The 20,979-nt window shown below is 41.8% G+C and overlaps 1 protein-coding gene across 2 annotated transcripts in view; it reads right to left on the reverse strand.

Annotated features, from left to right (window-relative positions):
* Positions 1–20,979, reverse strand: part of slc12a4 (solute carrier family 12 member 4) — a 75,572-nt gene that overhangs the window by 2,965 nt on the left and 51,628 nt on the right. For both annotated transcript variants that reach the window (XM_078400370.1, XM_078400371.1), the window contains exons 14-23: positions 20,728–20,826; positions 19,907–20,026; positions 17,294–17,398; positions 16,138–16,306; positions 15,159–15,354; positions 8,318–8,487; positions 6,661–6,792; positions 6,456–6,563; positions 3,672–3,859; positions 2,362–2,495 (exon numbers count right to left, since the gene is read on the reverse strand). In XM_078400370.1, the coding sequence (XP_078256496.1) occupies positions 2,362–2,495; positions 3,672–3,859; positions 6,456–6,563; positions 6,661–6,792; positions 8,318–8,487; positions 15,159–15,354; positions 16,138–16,306; positions 17,294–17,398; positions 19,907–20,026; positions 20,728–20,826 (1,421 nt within the window). The remainder of the gene's footprint in view (positions 1–2,361; positions 2,496–3,671; positions 3,860–6,455; positions 6,564–6,660; positions 6,793–8,317; positions 8,488–15,158; positions 15,355–16,137; positions 16,307–17,293; positions 17,399–19,906; positions 20,027–20,727; positions 20,827–20,979) is intronic.

A 20,979-nucleotide genomic window follows, 5' to 3' on the forward strand; every position in this document is an offset into this window, starting at 1 on the left:
AAGCAGAGTGGTACTAGTTTAAAATAGGACATAATAGGAGAGTGTTGTGAGGATTTGTGAGACTTTTAAGGCAAGGCAAGTTAACACAACAAAATTATGGCAATAACATTAAAAAAAATTATCAGAAAATTCAAAGGAGAATGAGAATATAGTGCTTCGTTCAGAAAGGACGGAATATTCCATCACAGTGGTGTCGCGGTAGAGTAGCTGCCTTACAGCGCCAGAGACCCTCCAGTTTAAATTCCATTTGGAATATTTTGGAGGACCAAGAACCAGGGTTCGATCCTGACTACAGGTGATGTCTGTTGGAGTTTCTTCTCCCCCGTGACCACGTGGGTTTTCTCTGGGTGCTTCAGTTTCCTCCCTCACTCCAAAGAGGTGCAGGCTTCTGTAGATTGTAAATTGTCCCTCGTTTGTAGGATAGTGCTAGTGTACGGTGTGATGGCTGGTCAGCGCGGACTCGGTGGGCCGTAGGGCCTGTTTCTGCGCTATATCTTTAAAGTCTAAAGTCTGCAGAAACTTTGGCCACTAGAAAGAAGTCTCTAAAGGAAGTGATTGGGTTTACAGTTAAATCTGGGGCCCCCAAGGAAAGACTGTGCCCCATGGTGGGTCATTGATATTTAGTTTGGTGCTTGCTGTGCTACAGTGGAGGCACAGATCCAATTGGAGAGATTCAAACATGGAGTTGAGGTTGCGGATAGAAATCACTGAAGGGTAAAAGTGCAAAATTATGAGAAGCAAACAGCTAATTAAGATAACCAACCTGCATACATTACACTCACAATACTCATTATTGGTGGTTGGCAGTCCCAGCTGAGGGGAGGTGGGGGGCAGGGGGGGAAAGTGGGGAACGTCAAGAAGATCTGGACTAAATGCAAAATGAACTTACCCGCTCACTCACTTGAATCAAAGGAATCAAAATATGTCACCTTTCATATGTTAATATATCAAAATAAACGTTACATTATTTAAATAGCTCACAAAACAATCACAGAAATGTTGGAAACACTCAGCAAGTCAGACATTATTTATGATGTGAAAAACAAAATTAATGTTTTAGGTTGGTGAACTTTCATCTCCATTGCCTACCTACTGATGCTGCCTGGTCTGTTGAAATATTGTCAGCATTTTCTATATTGCAGGTTTTCAACAAACATATCCCTTCTGTACCTTGAACCAACAGTCGGAGAGTGTAAATTCTCAGGATCAACCCAATCAATGATAATGATGTATATGATTTGGAGAACAGTTGTCCAATAATAATAATAATGATGATCCAGTAAGGCTTGGACAATAAATTGGAGTAATCTGAGTTTCACCAGTCGAGGCCCAAACAGAGAGCTCTTCCCTTGGGCTTGAAAGTTAAGGCACCAGTCCCTGATACCTTCCCAAATTCTTAATGGCTTTTGTCAATTTTATTCTTCTCTCTATTCACCAGGGAAAGGTCTGCACATTTACCCTGAACTTCACAGCCTGTATTTGCAGAAAGGAAGAAGCTAGAGCAAATATTCATAAATGTAACCAACAAAAGAATTTTGGGTTTAAAACAGCCAAAGTACAAAGCCAAAGCGTTCATTAATTTAGAAAGTAGTACTGGCCAGCAAACACCAAAAGCTTTTCACTGTGACAATAAACTAAACTAAAGTTGCGGCCTACCATCGGCCATGCACCTGGGACCACCTGGGGCTCTGGTTCGCAGAGCCCGCTGCCCGGACTCACCACCTGCGGCGCTGGCTGCCTGCGGATGCTGCGGGAGCGGCTGCGACTCGTCTCCGGAAGCTCCGGCGCGGGCCGCGTGGACGTCGGAAGCCCGCAGGCCCCTGGGTGGGGGCCGACATCGGGAGCTCCGGCAGCGGCAGAGGCAGCGTGTTCGCCCGTCCCGAATCGCGGGGCTTGGGTCGGCCCGCCGCGGACCTTTCACCGTCTGGCGCGGCCTGGAATAGGCCGCGGGATTTTCACCGTCCGGCGCGGCGCTTCAATGTCGGGAGTACCGACCGCCCCGACATGGCAACTCCAACAGCCTGACCGCAGGAGAAGACAGCAGGGGAAGAGAAAAGACATTGTGGCCTTCCATCACAGTGAAGAGGGACTGGAGGAGACTCACTGTGATGGATGTTTCTTTTTGTTTGGTGTTAGTTTGTGATTGTATGTGTTATTGCATTTTTATTGATTATTCTTATTGGTCTTATTGTTCAACTGCGGGTAATGTTTCATTTCACTGCACATTTGTGTGTATGTGACAAATAAACGACTATTGATATTGGTGCACTTTTATGGATGAACATTGAATGCCAAAAAGCAATTGAAATATCATTTGGTTTCTCCTTTTAGCCAAATGGGAAAATGTTTGACAAAGGATACAGTTTTCATTGCCATCTTGATTTTTTGGTGGTCCTGGCATGTTTAGCAAAACTAGTCTGGAATCGTGGGACCTATTTACGATGACTTCATTCAGCTTCACTGCTGTGTGCATTCTCCTTACATTGGATTGGTCTCTGAAAAATAATAAGCAGCATCCTTGTAGAATACATTCATACATTGTACATATTAGTTAATCTGTACATTGAGCTACCGACAAAGTACAGAATGCACTGAGGTGCTGCACCAAAACTTACAGGTGGTACTGCCATAAAGCAATAACTGCATTCCTAAGAAATCTCATATTATAGAAATGAATGTTATAAAAATAATTATGTTGATGGGATAGAGTTTCAGATTCACCAGAACAAAATTACTTGTCCATCAGCATTTTACAAAATAAAGTCGCATTTAGTAGTTAAAAGTTTATTTTGTGCCAGCTAAAACTATGTGTTACATTATTTAATAGAGTGTCAAAAGATGCAAATATTTTTCAGTTTCCAAGGTAACTCCTCGGGTGAAACTGGAAGCTTGTGGTTTTACAGAGAATAGTGTGGGATTACTGTGGGGCTAGTTCTTGATCAAAGTCACAACACAAGCAATCGGGTCTTCATCAGCCATGTTCATCCCAGTCTTCCACCCGGTGAGCAGAGGTTGGAGAAGAGCTGTGGATCAGATGAGGGGGTGACAACTGGATTCATCACTCAGTGAGTGGTGAAGCAGGGTCATGCTGCAGAGAAGGGCTAGTGTGTGGGGGGATCAGAACTAAACTTTCCACCCGCAATGTCTGGCATGAAAAGTGTGACCCGTTCACATGGATCACGCCGATTGAGTAAAACAAATGCTGAGTGGGACAAGGATAGAGATACAGTGCAGAAACAGGACCTTGGGCTCACCGAGTCCATGCCAACCAAAGATCCCCCCATACACCAGCAATATTCTCCACACTGGGGACAATATCCAATTATTTAAAAAGCTGAAGCCAATTAACCTACAAACATGGGAAAAAAACGGAGCTTCCTGGGAAAACCCATGCGGCCATGGGGAGACCATCCAAACTCCGTACAGATTGCTCCCGTAGTCAGGATCAAACCCGGGTCTCCAGCCCTGTAAGGCAGCAACTCTACCGCTGCGCCACCATGCCACCCTAAATTCTGATTCTGTTGTTAGATTTTGGTATGTTAACACAATGTTCCTCCAGGCAAAAAAAATAATACAACAGCAAGTACCTGGTTCATAGAAGGAGGAAGTTGTTTCACGTTCATGAAGAGTTATTCAGAGAATGCTTTCTGCTTGAGAAAGGTGACACTTACGGCTTAATACTGATTAATTCTCTGAAACTGTTTGGGGTGTTGGCACCACTCCGGTTTCTTTCGGATTCACATTTTTCCTTTGTCCACGTCATCTGTATCTTCTCAGGGTAAATGTGCAACTCTTCCTCCTCATCCATGTACACATTGACTGGATGGATTAATGAATTTCTATCTTTTATTAACTGAGCCTGGAAGAAAACAGCGAGAGATGTTTAAAAAAAAAAAAATAACCTTAGTATTTTGTTGATTATAAATATATTCTTAAAATAGTTAAGGAAAGCCATTTTAAGAAAGGGTGCATTATCTGCTATATATAACCGGCATTGAGAATCCTGCACATTCACAAACAGTTAACAAGTAGTAGTACAAAGTGCTGAAATAACTCAGCGTGTCAGGCAGCATCTCTGGAGATAAAGGATGGGTGACTTTTCAGGTCCGGACCTTTCTTCAGACGAAATGGTCCCAACCCGAAATGGCATCCATCTTTTCTCCAGAGATGCTGCCTGATCCACTGAATTACTCCAGCACTTTGTCTCTCTTTGGTATAAACCAGCATCTGCAGTTCCTTGTTTCTACAAGTTAACAAGTAGTCATAGTAGTCTTCTTAAGAACTTTATATCATAAATTTCTACACAGATTTCCTTTCCGATGTTGGAATATAATATTCAAATGCTCCTCCATCTGCTGATCTCTTTAGTGTTAATGAGCGTAACGTCTGGGCTGCTGACAAGATTCATTAGATTAAGCATGCTGGTTTCTTAAATACATAAATCTAGTCCTGCTATTTACACTCGGTTTTCAATGAACACTACAACCCCACAGCACTCCAAAGGCGCACTGCTGGGCCAAAGTTCTCTGAAGGTTATTCCCTCAAAGCAAAATCTTGGAATAAATGCAACACAAAATAACATGTTGCTTAGGTTACCAACATTGCTGGAGAAGTGACGGGAAATGATCCAGGCTTTGCCTGTCAAAAATGTGCATTTTGGAATAACTGGACACCACAATTTATTGGGCTAAGAAGAGATCCCAGGCCTCCCTGTAGGGTACCTTGGGTTCAGCTCCAGCAAAGTATATTCTTGAAGGTGCTAATGCTCCTACAACTTTGAAGTAGCATGTGAAAGCAAGTTTTAGTGACAGGCCAGAGGGAACTGGTTGTTCTCAGCTTCCTCCCCACTGAAATAGAATTTATGGCTGCCTTGTTTAGCTCCTGAAGACTAACCCAGTTGCCCATTCCCTCAATGATCTCCACTCAATAAGATCCAAGATGGCGTCCAAGCCAGGCGACTATGTGCTCCTCACACAAGTGGATATGCAATCACGCATTATAATCGCTCGACTCTTTTAAATCTCTACTCCAACAGCAGCATCTCTTTCTTTAACTATGCTCTTCTTAATCTCCTCAATTCATATTATTCCCTTTATCAAGTATTTGTACATTGTGGATGGCTCGATTATAATCATGTATTGTCTTTCTGCTGACTGGATAGCACTCAACCAAAACTTTTCACTGTATCTCGCTCGCTACATGTGACAATAAACCAAACTCAACTAATGCAAGAATATCCAATATTTCATTTGGCAATCTGCATTTCAAGAACAAAAGGAATCTATAAACTATCAGGCCCAACTCAAAAGGAATCTATAAAATATCAGGCGCAAATCAGACTTTAATCTTTCTCTGGTAATGCAGAACTGCTTGCAATGAAATACAAAAAGTCTTTCTTTGCACTTTAGAATTGTCAAAGTCTAATGGCACACTATCTGAGAGATTCTCCCCCAGAGTCTTACAAATATGCACAAGCATCAATAATTCTGATCTGAATAATGACAAGTAAAAAGAAACAGAATCCTAAATAATTTATACAAATTACTGACGTGTATGAAATAGATGTTGTTGCCATGGGATTCTGATGTTTGGAAATGCATCATTTAAAATCACATCAGTTTGAATATACCAATACAACTCTTATGGAAGGTATTTTTTTCCAGTCTTACGTGTTGAAGTAATTAGAGGATGAACCAAATGAAATTACCAGGATACCGAATGTGATATGATGCTGAAGAAATCCTATCAGTAAAGGTGCAAGAATACAATTGAGCTGATTATCACGGTGCAACAGTATAATCTATCAAAGAAGCAGCTTTTAAAAGCCAACATCTATGCTGAGACACAGTCCAGGATAATGCTTCTTTTCAGTTTAGATCAATCCACCAGGCCTATTGTAAATTTGTATTTATTCACAAAACCTCTTGCGACCAAGATACACTGATGACCGGCACGGTGGTGCAGCGGTAAGGTTGCTGTCTTACAGCGCCAGAGACTTGGGTTCAATCCTGCTGTTTGTACGGAGTTTGTACGTTCTCCCCATGACCACGTGGGTTTTTCCCAGATGCTCTGGTTTCCTCCTACACTCCAACGATGTACAGATTTGGAGGTTAATCAGACGCAGTAAAGATTGTAAATTGTCCCTAGTGCGTAGAGGATGGTGCTGGTGCGTGTGAATTGTTGGTCGGCGCGGACTCGGTGGGCTGAAGGGCCTGTTTCTGTGGTGCGGACTCGGTGGGCTGAAGGGCCTGTTTCTGTGGTGCGGACTCGGTGGGCTGAAGGGCCTGTTTCTGTGGTGCGGACTCGGTGGGCTGAAGGGCCTGTTTCTGTGGTGCGGACTCGGTGGGCTGAAGGGCCTGTTTCTGTGGTGCGGACTCGGTGGGCTGAAGGGCCTGTTTCTGCGCTGTATCTACAAACTAAACGAGCTTGATGATTACAAAATCATTGTAACTTACCTCTCTTTCCCTCTCAGTCTTGGACAACCTCATCTGCCTTAACATCTGTGAACGTTGCTCCATCATGAGTGTCCTCTCATAGGTATAAGCTGAAATATCACTGCCATGCTGAGGGTAGAATTGGATATCATTACTAGAATGTAGATTTTCTTAATGAAAGCGTTAGTCTACTGCAGCAGACTGTCTTGTCTGCTTTGCTCCTCACCATTTCAACAACTTCAACTTCTGCTTCAATGCGTAGGTGATAAAGAAAAGTTGCAAGATCCTTCTTCATTTGAATACTGTTGTCATCCATTTGGGCCACTGTGAAAATGCGCATCTTGCATTTCTTCCAGACCTGCACAGAATCACAATTCAAGGTCAACGTACACTTTAGCCAGGCAGGAAACAAAAGTTCAAACTAAATAAAAAATTCACAATGGGCCCCATATTTCCATTAAATGTACAGAAAAAGTGTAATTTCACTTCTAGTCATACAGTGTGGAAACAGGCCCTACGGCCCAACTTACCCATACTGACTAACATGTCCAATCTACACTAGTCCAACCTGCCTGTGCTTGGCCCATATATATATATCCCTCTAAACCTGTCCTATCCATGTACCTGTCTAAATGTTTCTTAAACTTTGCAATAGTTTTGATTACCTATCGTTTCTGGAGCGTTGTTGGAACTGGACTCTCTCAAGTAGCTAGTACTCAATTTTCTTTTTAAAAAATACACAAAGTGCTGGAGTAAATCGGAGGATCAGGGGGCATCACCAGAGAACAAGGATAGGCGACGTTTTGAGTCGAGATCCTTCTTCAGTCTGAAGTGTCCCAACCCAAAAAATAGCCTATGTTTTCTGGAGATGATGCCTGACATGCTGAGTTACTTCAGCATTTTGTGTCCTTTTGTGTATTAACCAGTATCTACAGTTCCTTGTTTCTTGATTTGCAAATGCTAGAAATAACTTGGGGAATCAGAAAATGAGTCACTAGTATTATGAAACTTGACCTCTTATTCTTGTAGCCAAGGGAATTAGGTGACTGGTTCAAGTAAAGTTATAAAAAATGGTATAAGAAAATAACTGCAGATGCTGGTACAAATCGATTTATTCACAAACTGCTGGAGTAACTCAGCAGGCCAGGCAGCATCTCGGGAGAGAAGGAATGGGTGACGTCTCGGGTCGAGACCCTTCCCCAGACCCTTCCCCATAAAAAATGGTAAGACTTAGATTATTGAGTGGGAAGTTCAGTGGCAGTTATGGAAGGCAAGATTGAAAGGATGTGACCAGGTTCTCTTTCATTTGAAAATGTTCATTGCTAGTACAATGTATGGCACAAATATTACTTGTCACTTCGCCATACAAATCTGTCAACAAGGTCATTGGGTCTCCCAGTATTTAGCTTAGTTGAGTCCGACTGAGTCCACGCCACCTGTCACAATAGTTTTATGTTATCCCACTTTTTCATCCACTCCCTACACATTAGCAGCAGTTTTACACAGGCTAATTCACCTACAAATACACAACCTTGGCTCTGTCAGTTACACCACCGTATGACATTTTAATTTTATTTGTGAGACACACGATATGCTAGTCAATGCTTAGGCACATTGCCTCTCCCATTCTTTCTCTCCAGGGATGCTGCCTGTCCTGCTGAGTTGCTCCAGCATTTTGTGTTAAAGATTGCAAACTAACGTGCATAGGCTCGAATCGCTTAATCAGAAAGTTGTCAACAGCATAAGCTGCAAAAAAACCATTATTGCATATAGAATTTTGGAAATAGCAGTTCCACAATCCAAATATCGTCTTCTGGTTGCAACCATTCATTTACCGATTATCCAGATGTGATTTTTATCATTTTAATCTATATATTTCACACCTTGTGTTGTCGGAGAAGAAATGGAAGCAGCATCAACATGCCTCCATCGTGCACGATCCACCAAACGTCAATGTGGCCTTCGGTGAAGCGCTCGTGGTTGCTTGGGTAGAAGGAAACATTTTTTGGCACCAAGAGAGCAAGATGACCAGCCGTCGTGACTCTGACTGTATCTGTAAAAAAAAAAGACGAGTGTTACCAAACTTGGCGTTTTCTCATTAACCATGAAAAAAATGACCAAATAGTAATAGAAACGTATGCATGGGCAACAGACAATAGGTGCAGGAGTAGGCCATTCGGCCCTTCGAGCCAGCACCAACTTTCAATGTGATCATGGCTGATCATTCTCAATCAGTACCTCGTTCCTGCCTTCTCCCCATACCCCCTGACTGCTATCCTTAAGAGCTCTATCTAGCTCTCTCTTGAAAGCATCCAAAGAATTGGCCTCCACTGCCTTCTGAGGCAGAGAATTCCACAGATTTACAACTCTGACTGAAAAGGTTTTTCCTCATCTCCGTTCTAAATGGCCTACCCCTTATTCTTAAACTGTGGCCCCTGGTTCTGGACTCCCCCAACATTGGGAACATATTTCCAGCCTCTAACGTGTCCAATCCCTTAATGATCTTATATATTTCAATAAGATCCCCTCTCATCCTTCTAAATTCCAGTGTATACAAGCCTAGTCGCTCCAGTCTTTCAACATACGACAGTCCCGCAATTCTGGGAATTAACCTAGTATACCTATGCCGCACGCCCTCAATAGCAAGAATATCCTTCCTCAAATTTGGAGACCAAAACTGCACACAGTACTCCAGGTGCAGTCTCACTAGGGCCCTGTACAACTGCAGAAGGACCTCTTTGCTCCTATACTCAACTCCTCTTGTTATGAAGGCCAACATTCCATTGGCTTTCTTCACTGCCTGCTGTACCTGCATGCTTCCTTTCAGTGACTGATGCACTAGGACACCCAGATCTCGTTGTACTTCCCCTTTTCCTAACTTGACATTCAGATAATAATCTGCCTTCCTATTCTTACCACCAAAGTGGATAACCTCACATTTATCCACATTAAACAGGAATCGGCCATGCATCCGCCCACTCACACAACCCGTCCAAGTCACCCTGCAACCTCATAGCATCTTCCTCACAGTTCACACTGCCACCCAGCTTTGTGTCATCTGCAAATTTACTAATGTTACTCACAATATAACATGAAACATTTTTATTTGCAACCTTGTCAGTTCCCCCATCTCAAGAGCATTGCTCAGTTGAGGGCAGTGAGCTATCATCGAGTGATCTCTTCTCTTCTGGGGCAGGTACACCCCTACATTTATCCCAGCTCTCTAGCCATCAAGTTGTTTCATGTTCTTCATTATAAGTTTAGTTTAAAGATACAGTGCGTAAACAGGCCCTTTGGCCCACCGGGTCCTGTCAACCAGTACACTAACACTATCCTACACATTAGGGACAATTTTACCAAAGCCAATTAACCTAGAAACCTGCAGTGTGGGAGGAAACCGAAGCAACCGGAGAAAACCTACGCGGTCCTAAGGGGACCACACAAACTCCGCACAGACAGCACCCGTAGTCAGGATCGAACCCCGGTCTCTAATACTGGAAGGTGGCAACTCTCCCGCTGTGTGACAGTGCCGCCTGAGGCTGCACAAATACTATGAACTCAATTCTTTGACCTGGGGTCGTAAGGGTTAAAACTGTGGAAACCATTTTGTGCTAACTATGGCAGACATTTTAAGCTGAATATGCTCCCGTGGGAAGTCGGCCTTCACGGTACCAGACACCTGCGGATAAGAAGTTGTTTCTCAGGGTTTAGAAGTTGTTTCTCACGGTTTATTGAGGACAGGATATTCCAATGTTCTGAACTAGATCCTATGGTGCCTCCTTATCGCACAACGGTGCCTCTCTAATCATCTTAGCTACGCAACTCCTCTTTACTCCTGTTTGACTCCCTAACACAATTAAAGGAACTATATTATGGGAACTCTATGATGTTATTGTTAAGACTGGATGATGTCATGTAACTGTGGAAAATTACTGAACTGTGGAAAATTACTGGATGTGCTTTGTGTGCTGCTTTGAGCTGTATAAATATTGCCTGTATTCGGGGTATTCTTTGAGAGGACAGAAGCAGGTGCTTTTTGAGTGAACAACAGTGCACTCAGGTCTCTCTGTCTTCTCCCACCTTGGTGTAAAAGTAATAAGTTTTAACTGAGTCTTGTGCTTTTTGAATTATTTCATAGATAAGTCTAGGCGACTTTCACAGGGTTTTTAAATGCAACTTAATTAATAAATATAATTTAAAACATCTCCATAAATTGGAGGACAATCTAAGTAAATGAAATGTACAGTATTATAAATGAAGAAAAGTAAAGGGATAATTTTACAGGATTGGGCTGTCAGTGGCGTGGCTGTGTTCTGCAGCTGCGGCTCACCGGCAGTCTCTCTGTCTTTTTTTTGTTTTTTGTCTATTGTCATCGTTTAATGTACGTTTTGTTCTATTTTTAACTCTGTATATGTGGGGGGTGGTGGGGGGGTGGGGGAAACATTTTTTTTCTAATCTCCTCCTCAACGGAGATGCGACCTTTACCGTGTTGTGTCTCCGTTCGCGCTACGGCCTAACACCATGGAGTCGGCGGCCTCCAGCTGGGATCGACCTTGAAGACTCCGGTCGCAGGGCCTGGACTTACCATCTCGGAGGCTTCGGCCGTGGGCCCTGCAGACCGCAACATCGGGAGTTCGCAGGTCCCTGGCTGGCGACCGGCTTTCGGGAGCTCCAGCCGTAGCAGCTTCGACCGCCCCGGAGCGCGAGGTACGATCGACCCGCTCGCAGGCCCCTCATCGCCCTGCATGGCCTGGCCGTGGCACTTTCCATCGCCCAGTGGGGGCTCAGGACCTTCATCGGCCTGCTCGGCTCGGCTCGGCCCTGGGACTTTCCATCGCCTGGTGGGGGCTTCAAAAGTTGGGAGCCTCGATTGCCTCGTGGCGCCACGGGAGAAGAATGAGGAGGAGATAATGACTTTTCTTTGCCTTCCATCACAGTGAGGGTGTGCCTGGAGAAATCACTGTGATGGCTGTTTGTGTTAAAATTGTATCTGTGTGTCCTGTGCTTTTTGTTGTCTACTGCCGGACCCTGACGTGAGAGGACGCTGGCGCTGTTTGTTCGCCGCTTCTCCGTCAGGATAGTTTGTCTGTTTGTTTTTATGTTATGACTGTTTTTGTAAAGCGCTTTGAGCACCTGGTAAAGCGCTACATAAAATAAATGCTTATTATTATTATTATTATTATAACTCAAAGTCAGTGAGGAAAATGGATGTCTAGTAATGTGATGTACTTTCCAGCTATTATCCAATTCTATGTCAATGCTGATTCCACTCAATGAAGCTCTCACTTTGCAATGCCGATTGCACTAACTTTCCACATGGTTTAAGTAGAAATTTATTTGCATAATGACAAATGCAAATTTGCAGGAACCAGCAGTAAAATATATTCCTCGATGTTTACAAATGGTCATTTGCTGTAGTTTTAGAGTTGCAACTGATACAGGTCTCCAAAGGAAATTAAAATTTAAATAAGGGCCCAGTTATCTTCTTGCGAGCAGTTAATCAATTTGCCGAAAAAAGACTTTTGCAAATTAACACACAAAGTTATGCATGCTTCACAAGTTTACAAGTCATAGGAGTAGAATTAGGCCATTCGGCCCAGCGAGTCTACTCAGCCGTTCAATCATGGCTGATCTCTGCCTCCTAATCCCATTTTCCTGCCTTCTCCCCATAACCATTGACATCCGTTCTAATCAAGAATTTGCCTATTTCTGCCTTTAAAAAACCCACTGACTTGGCCTCCACAGCCCTCTGTGGCAATGAATTCCACAGATTCAGGATATCTTTATTTGTCATCCAAAAAACAAGTTTTTTGGGCGAGATTTCGTCACCCAGTCTACCCTAACTACCCTCAGACTAAAGAAGTTCCTCCTCACCTCCTTTCTAAAAGAGCGCCCTTTAATTCTGAGGCTATGACGTCTGGCCCTAGACTCTCCTACCAGTGGAAACATTCGTTATATATGCCTTTCATTATTCTGTAAGTTTCAATGAGGTCCTCCCTCAACCTTCTAAACTCCAGCGAGTACAGGCCCAATGCTGTCAAACGCTCACCATATGCTAACCCACGCATTCCTGGAATCATTCTTGTAAACCTCCTCTGGACCCTCTCCAGAGCAAGCAAATCCTTCCTCAGATATGGGACTCATATTTGCTCACAGTACACCAAATGCAGCCTGACCAGCAGTGCCTTAGAGCCTCAGCATAACCTCTGTTTTTATATTCCAGTCCTTTTGATATAAATGCTAGCATTGAATTTGCCTTCCTTACTACCGATTTGACTTGCAAATTAACTTTTTGGGAGTCCTGTACCAGCATTCACAAGTCCCTTTGCACCTCCAATTTCCGGATTCTCTCTCCATTTAGAAAATAATCTATGCTTATATTTTTATTACCAAAATGCATGACTTTGCACTTTGCTATACTGAATTCCATCTGCCACTTCTCTGCCCACGTCTCTCCTAACCTGTCCAAGTCCTTCTGCAGAGTCCTTGCTTCCTCTACACTGCCTGCCCCTCCACCTATCTTAGCATCATCTGCAAACTTGGCACAAAGCCTTCAATCTCCTTATCCAAATCATTAATAAACGTGAAGAGAAGCCTTTGCGGAACTCCACTAGTCACTGGCAGTCAACCAGAAAAAGCACCTTTTACAGCAACTCTTTCCCTTCTGCCATCCAGCCAGCTCGTGATCCATGCTAGTATCTTCCCTTTACTACCATGGGCTCCCATCGTCCCTAGCACCCTGACGTGCAGCACCTTATCGAAGACCTTCTGAAAATCTAGGTAAACCAAAATCTACAGCCTCCCCTCTGTCTGTCCTGCTATTAACTTCCTCAAAGAACTTCAGCAGATTCATCAGGCAAGATCTTCCCTTCACAAAACCATGCTGACTTTGGTCTATTTAGTCGTGAATTTCAAAGTACTGAGTAAACTCATCCTTTATAGGGCCATTCTTTGGAAAGTGAACCAAAATGTCACACACGTGACCAGACGTCATCACATAAAGTAATATTTCCAAAATGCTGGAGTAACTCAGCAGGTCAGGCAGCATCTCAGGAGAGAAGGAATGGGTGATGTTTCGGGTCAAGACCCTTCTTCAGATTGAAGAAGGGTCTCGACCCGAAACATCGGCCATTCCTTCTCTCCTGAGATGCTGCCTGACCTGCTGAGTTACTCCAGCATTTTGTGAATAAATACCTTCGATTTGTACCAGCATCTGCAGTTATTTTCTTACACATAAAGTAATAAATACATAAAAAAATTCTTAAGATATTAATCTTATTCATTGCTATTTTCCTACCTACAGAACTATAATGCATGTCAGTTAAAGATAGCTTTTTAAAATTCAGAGTTTGTAGGATAAAAATGAGATGGAAAAAAATACTTCCGTGTGAGGTCACACATGTGACCAGTCATATTTGACCTCGGACTCTAAACAACCATTATCAGTGTAACATATAAAAATTTCACTTGAAAAAATTCAACATATATAAGTCATATATACAGTACAAAACAATATACCTGTAATGCTTTCAGAATAAGAGATGTACTCTGTAATTTTTTTACATTTTTGGTCACACACGTGACTAAGAATGGCCCAATAATTGACTCTAAAATCTTACCAACCACCGAAGTCAGGCTAACCGGTCTATAGTTTCCGCTCTTCTGCTTTGCTCCCTTCTTGTACAGCAGGGTGACATTCGCAATTTTCCAATCTTCAGGAACCACTCCTAACTCTGGTAATTCTTAAAATATCACAACTAATGCCTCCACAATCTCTGAGGCCACCTCCTTCAGAACCCTAGGGTGCAGTCCATCCAGTCCAGGTGACTTATCCACCCTCACACCTTTCCATTTTCCTAGCACCTTCTCCTTAGTAATCGCCACTCCACTAACTTCCACCCCCTGACTCTCTAGGATTGCTGGCTCACTGCTGGTGCCTTTCACTGTGAAGATTGCTGCAAAAAAGTTATTCAATTTCTCTGCTATTTCTTGATTTCCTGTTATCACTTCTCCTGCATCATTCTCCAATGGCCCAATGTCCACTCTTGCCTCTTTTTTACTCTTTATATATCTGTAGAAACACTTGCTATCCTCTTTTATATTATTGGCTAGCTTACATTTGTACTTCCTCTTTTCTCTCCGTATTGTCCTTTTAGTTCCCTTTTGTTGTTCTTTAAAAACATCCCAATCCTCTGGCTTCCCACTAATCTTTGCAATGTTATATGCCTTCTCTTTTGCTTTTATATTCTTCTTGACCTCCCTTGTCAGCCATGGTTGGCTTATTCTCCCCTGGAATCTTTCTTCCTCTTTGGAATGAAATGGAGAGAAGGAATGGGTGGCGTTTTGGGTCGACACCCTTCTGTCAGACTGAAGAAGGGTCTCGACCCGAAATGTCACCCATTCCTTCTCTCCAGAGATGCTGCCTGTCCCGCTGAGTTACTCCAGCATTTTGTGTCTATTTAAGAGTGCTCTGTGAGTCAGCCTGTTGAACTCGGTCAGTAATCCGTAGGTCCATCGATGGCTGGAAAGAACCACTCATTGCTAGAACACACCAACAGGGTGTTACGGGCACTCAGCCAATAAGATGACCTGCCCTCCACTTCCACGGGGGCAGAATAATTTGGAGACTGTAATAGAATTGCTAAAAATTGGAGACAAAATCCTATTGTTGCAGATCAGATCAAGATAAACAATATAAGCACTGAAGATGCTAAGAAACATTACCTATGAATGTTTTCCAAGCCCTGGGATCTTCACTCTGCCTCCAGCCGTAAGGCCAACCCATGACCACTGTATTATGCTTCATTCCTCCAAGTCCACACGACTGGATTAAATGAGCAATGCCATCTCGAACCTTAGAAGAAACCACGATCTGGCAAAATCCTTTGACCTTTTCAATTGTCATCATGTTTTTGATCGTCTAAATGCAAGTAATTCAAAGTGTAATTATATTTGAACTACTGCATAACATGCACATAACATTTTTTAATAAATATCAAATTGCTCCACTGGTATTCTTTAGGCCTATCACAGTTACCAGTTTTATATTGAACAGGTTAATAGACAAATTAAACATTATCTTAAGAGATTTAAAATTGGTTATGTTCAGCTTTATGGGACAGTGAAAGAAAGGATTGTAATTTTCAAAGAATTTTGATGACCTTAGAATAAATGATTTCAAAATATATGCAGAATATGAAAAACTTCAACAAATCTTATGGTATTATTAATTAGAAAACTTTATTACTCAAGTTTCTAAAATACCCAACTACATTCTACTGTAATGAGAATGTGTTTTAAGAAGTGTGCACAATGTATCATCGGTGATACAATTTTCATGAATCACAAATCGATCTTGGTCTCTGCCTTGCTGACCCTCTTAAAATGCATTTGCAAAACAGTAGATGCCCTTTGCTTTTTTAAAAATAAGACATTTATAAAATCATCTGTAATAAATTTAATCTCCAAGATAAGGAGAAAATTGGTCTTTGCATTAATTATCCAGGCAAATATAAAGCACAAACTTGGTGCCACCATTAAATATCAGACTGCCAATTTTATTTAGCACAACAATGGCAGGCCACATTCAGTCTTTGTGCCTTAATATAAAATACTTGAAAATACCAAGATCCTATTCTGGCAAGAAAAAAAAAATCACTTTGATAGGAAGTTGCCGAATACAAAATTTTCACAAACTTGATACCTGTTCAGCAGCCTGCGCTTCTCCATAATTTTCCAAAAAATTCCCTTGAATGATTGTACCAACAATTGTAAGACCTTTGCCGGCTTTTAACTGGGAAGCAAATGTCAGCAGTCTGGGATGCTTCACATGAAGATCCTCATCAAGTTTCAACATGACTAATAACTGAGGCCTAGGAAAGAAACCATTGATCAATTCGGAAAATAACAGCATTATTAATAGCAATATCAAGCTCTGCCGGGGATAAACCAGTTATGGAGGGATGAGGGCAAATGGCAAATGAGGGCAAATGGAAGCCGATTAAAGAAAATAAAGTATTTAATTTTCATGAAAGGGCTCCACCCAAAACCAAATTATAATATTCGGTTGTTTAGTAATTAATAACCAAAACATTGTCTTAGATCAATGCACTGGTAGACCTATAGACCAATGTAAATATGGATTTTTACAGTGTGGGGGGCAGCATGTGGTAAAATGAGGGGGGAAGAAGATAGGCATAGGGTGCAATGGAGATGGTTGGGGAGGGCCAGAGAAAGCATAGGAATGCTGCCAGAGGGAAATGAGCTAATGCTTCTGCAGAAATGCTTGCATGTGGAGGCCTGAAGGGTAAATGATCCGTTTACGACTATTAACACAGCAAATATAAAGTATGCTTCAAAAACAAAGCAGAAAAAAAGGAAGTGTAGCAAGAGGAACTGAATGTAGGTTCAATCTCTACTTTGTGAGATAAGGGAGGTGGCAGTGTTTGGCTTTTACAGATATTTATAAATGCTAACATGCAGGAAGCTGGTAAAATGTAAATAAGATCAATGGATCACTTACGATTCTTATGTGATTATAAAGTTGGTCAAATGTGCATATCTGGGTCTTATTTTTCTATACAACTATAAATAGTATTCACACTAAATAGAGCAAGACTACATGAAATGAGGAGTGGTGTAAAATATGTTACAGATTCAAACAGAACAATCATCTTGATTAAGCATTCAGATTTAAGTTCTTTTGTCACGTTTGAAAGAAAATCATTCACTTTGAAATAATGCAACCCTTATTGAGGTAAGCTTCTAGCATCTTTTTAAACATCCGAGGTCACACAATACAACTAGATCATTTAAGACCTTCATTACAGCTTTACATTATGGAGTTGTAATTGTTTTACCGCCAGTTCTTAGTGTGAGGAGGACCTTCTTCCAATCTCAGTAAAGCATAACGAGCTGCACTTAGGGACAGACCACGAATCCCATCACCCCACTCTTTCTCAGCACTGCGGAAAGATAACATCGAAGAGCTAGGTGGTCATACGGTCAAATCTGGTTAAAGTACTTGGCACGGTCGTGAATTGGCATTTACATCATCCTTGTAGATCACTGTACAACGGGATATTTAAAATATTTATATACACTTGCTATGAAATCAAACTTTCAACATGCAAGTTTTAGTTTAGTTTAGGGATACAGCAAGGAAACAGGCCGTCAGGCCTGCTGAATCCACGACAACCCACGTGTCCACGCTAGTCGTTATCCCACTTTCTTAACCACTCTTTACACACCAGCGGCCGATTAACCTACAAACCCACATGTCTTTGGGATGTGGGAGGAAACCGGAGCACCCGGAGGAAGCTTACATTGTCGCAGGGAGAGCACGGTGGTGGGTATTGAATGAGCTGCCAGAGGAGGTAATTGAGGCATTAACTATACCAATATTTAAAAGGCATTTGGACAGGTACATGGATAGGAAATATTTAGAGGGATATGCGTCTAACATAGGCAGGTGGTGCTAGTGTACATGGGGCATCTTGGTTGGCATGGGGAAATTGGGACGAACGGATTATTTCCGTACGGTGTGACTATGACTCTAACATGCAAACTCCACATAGACAGCACCCAAGGTCAGGATCATACCTGGGTCTCTGGTGCTGCCAGGCAGCAGCTCTGCCAGCTGTGCCACTCTGTAACACAATACCCACCACATTAGCAGCTCAGTACACTACTAAACCAGTAAATTGAGGCAGACAAAAAGGTTATCAGGGCAATGTGCAAATTGGAAAGTTTTGTTTTTCAGAAGTGAATAATTTATGTTTCCCAGAAGCCAAACTGATCCTCAAGGGATCCTTGAGCCAAACTGATCCTCGAGGTGAACATTGTTGCCTGATGGATGAGGGCTTCCAGCAACTTTAACTGCATCATGAGATACCAATGAACTTTCTCCTTGGCCCCAAGGGCAGCAATCCATTGGCACCAAAGAGAGAACTGGTTTTGTCCTACAACATGGAACCACCTCTAATCCACGGAATGTTTTTTTCTGGAACTTGTGTTATTCTCTGCTGACCTCTCATTTTCTCAAATAAAAATTACTCGGGCCCTCAGAGATCACCGCATCATCCACCCTCAAAGTGCAGTGCAGCAGAAACACCAAATCATTCTGGAGCAGAGCAATTAGAATGATTCACCCATGAGAAATGGAGTAAATTTGCTCAGCACAAATAGAATCTTGGAAACATGATGATCTACTTTTCTTCTTTGGATAGACTGATTTGACTTCTGCGCTAAATCCAGCTAGATGGATTCAATGGATATTTTTAAGGCAGAGATTGATAGATTCTTGATTAGTACGGGTGTCAGGGGTTATGGGGAGAAGGCAGGAGAATTGGGTTGAGAGGGAGAGACAGATCAGCCATGATGGAATGGCAGAGTAGACTTGATGGACCAAATGTCCTAATTCTGCTTCTATCACTTAGATACAAATCCACATTGATGACGAATGTCACAAGTTGGATATCCATGCCTATGCTTTTTGGTGAGTTTACAACACAAATCGTTGGATCAGTAATTAGAATATACCACATTGACTGCAGTGACCAATGAGTGGTGTATATACAGTCAAACATTGAACTATGTATGCCGATTTCGGTGGGACAATCGTCCCAATATACTTGGTTATTTGCATTAAGTAGAGACGAGTGTTAGTTTAGAGCTACAACATGGAAGCAGGCCCTTTTGCTCACATTCATCACAAAATAGTTTTTTTTATACCCTCTATGGGGCAGTGGTCAGAAGTTGCACATTTTAAGAATGCTTTATTTCATCTGTGATTGGCATCAGAAGACAACTGAACCTTAGACGTTAACTGTGAACTCAAGTGGAGAGAATTCGTATTCTGAAGAAAATGTTTAAAATTATTTCAACTAAATTGCCTTGGTCGATTGAAAAATAAATTGCAAAAATTGCTCTTGTTCAGTTTCACTCATGCAACTTCATGGCATTTCTAGGCTACATTTTCCAATGACAATATTTAGCAGTGTGGGAAGTAAACATGACTATTGTTAGGCTTTTAAGCTTTACATGTGGAACCTGTAAAGCCATCACGTCAGTATCATTCTGTAACAACCCAAGTGATATTAATGATCAGGATGACATGAATCCATCAAATGTGATTATTTTACCGTTGGTATTATTAGAGACTGAACTTTTTCAAAAATATATTTGGGTAGTAAAATTATGGTAAGAAACACAAATGATTGAGTAAAAGCAAAACAAGTGTTCAGAAATGTTATAGTGGCAACAGAAATAGCCTGTGTTATCCACACCATGCTTTCTGGCACATGGTAATGCCAAATTCCAGCTGTCCATTTTCATTTTAAAGCTTCTGGTATAAAGTGTCTGAATCCTTGTGGTTATAAGTAGATATTTTAGAAATAAGAACAGAGAAATAATTTAAGGAAAAAAAGATATTTTGAACATCGAGTAATCAAGTAAATTCGTTTCATGCTTACCCTTGGTATTCAATATACTTGTAAATCATTCCGGCAATAACCATAGCCACAAGAGCATAGTACCATGAAGAAATGAACATCAATGCAAGGCACATGCTCATTCCCAAAAAAGACAAAGCCCTACAAGAAAAACAAAACGACAATTAAAGTACAACTTTAAGGTATTTATTCACAAAGTGCTGGAGTAACTCAGCAGGTCAGGCAGCATCTCTGGAGAGAAGGAATGGGCGACCTTCCGTACCCTTCAGAACAATTTTCCTTCCGTGCCCTTCAGAACAATTTTCCTTCCGTGCCCACCGAAACGTCGCCCATTCCTTCTCTCCTGAGATGCTGCCTGACCTGCCGAGTTACTCCAGCATTTTGTGAAATAAATACCTTCGATTTGTACCAGCATCTGCAGTTATTTTCTTACATTAAAGTACAACTTTATCTCTATTGTCATTTTGTAGGCCTTAGATGCAAACGGTGAACTCTAGTGGAGCGAATTGATGTACTAAAGAAAATGGTTAAATCACTTCAATTAAATACTCATGTTGTTTTGATCAATTGAAAAATTAAATACTGAAATTACTCTTGTTCAGCTCCATCATGCTTAAATTCATGCAACTACTGCAGATAGATACAGAGATGAATTCATGCAATAACTGAAGATACATTGCAACAAAGTACGACGTCAAATGCTACCAGTCACACCGATCGATAGACAAACCGTTCAGCTGGCAATTAAAGTCATCTGGATTAAAGGGAATGAAGCGAATGAGAGATTTACTGGTGCCTCAGTTAAACAAAAAAGAGAATAGTTGATAGATTTAGCACCTTACCAGTGGTAATATTTAAACCTGGGCCGCCAGTTAGGGGTTCGTAGAAGCGTCTGCACTGCACAGGCCAGATTGACAAACAAGTAGCACATTAAGAAAAACCTGCAAAACATAAAGGACAGATCACTTTTTAAAAATGGTAATCTATATACTAAAACTCTCATTTGTTATCTTGTTTGTGACTAAACTTCAGCCAAAACGGTGAACGATAGCGTGACAATTTTAGGCCCACCTTACTCACCATTGTCACTTTAA

The sequence above is a fragment of the Rhinoraja longicauda genome, chromosome 6 (assembly GCF_053455715.1).
Source record: "Rhinoraja longicauda isolate Sanriku21f chromosome 6, sRhiLon1.1, whole genome shotgun sequence".
Lineage (NCBI taxonomy): Eukaryota > Metazoa > Chordata > Chondrichthyes > Rajiformes > Arhynchobatidae > Rhinoraja > Rhinoraja longicauda.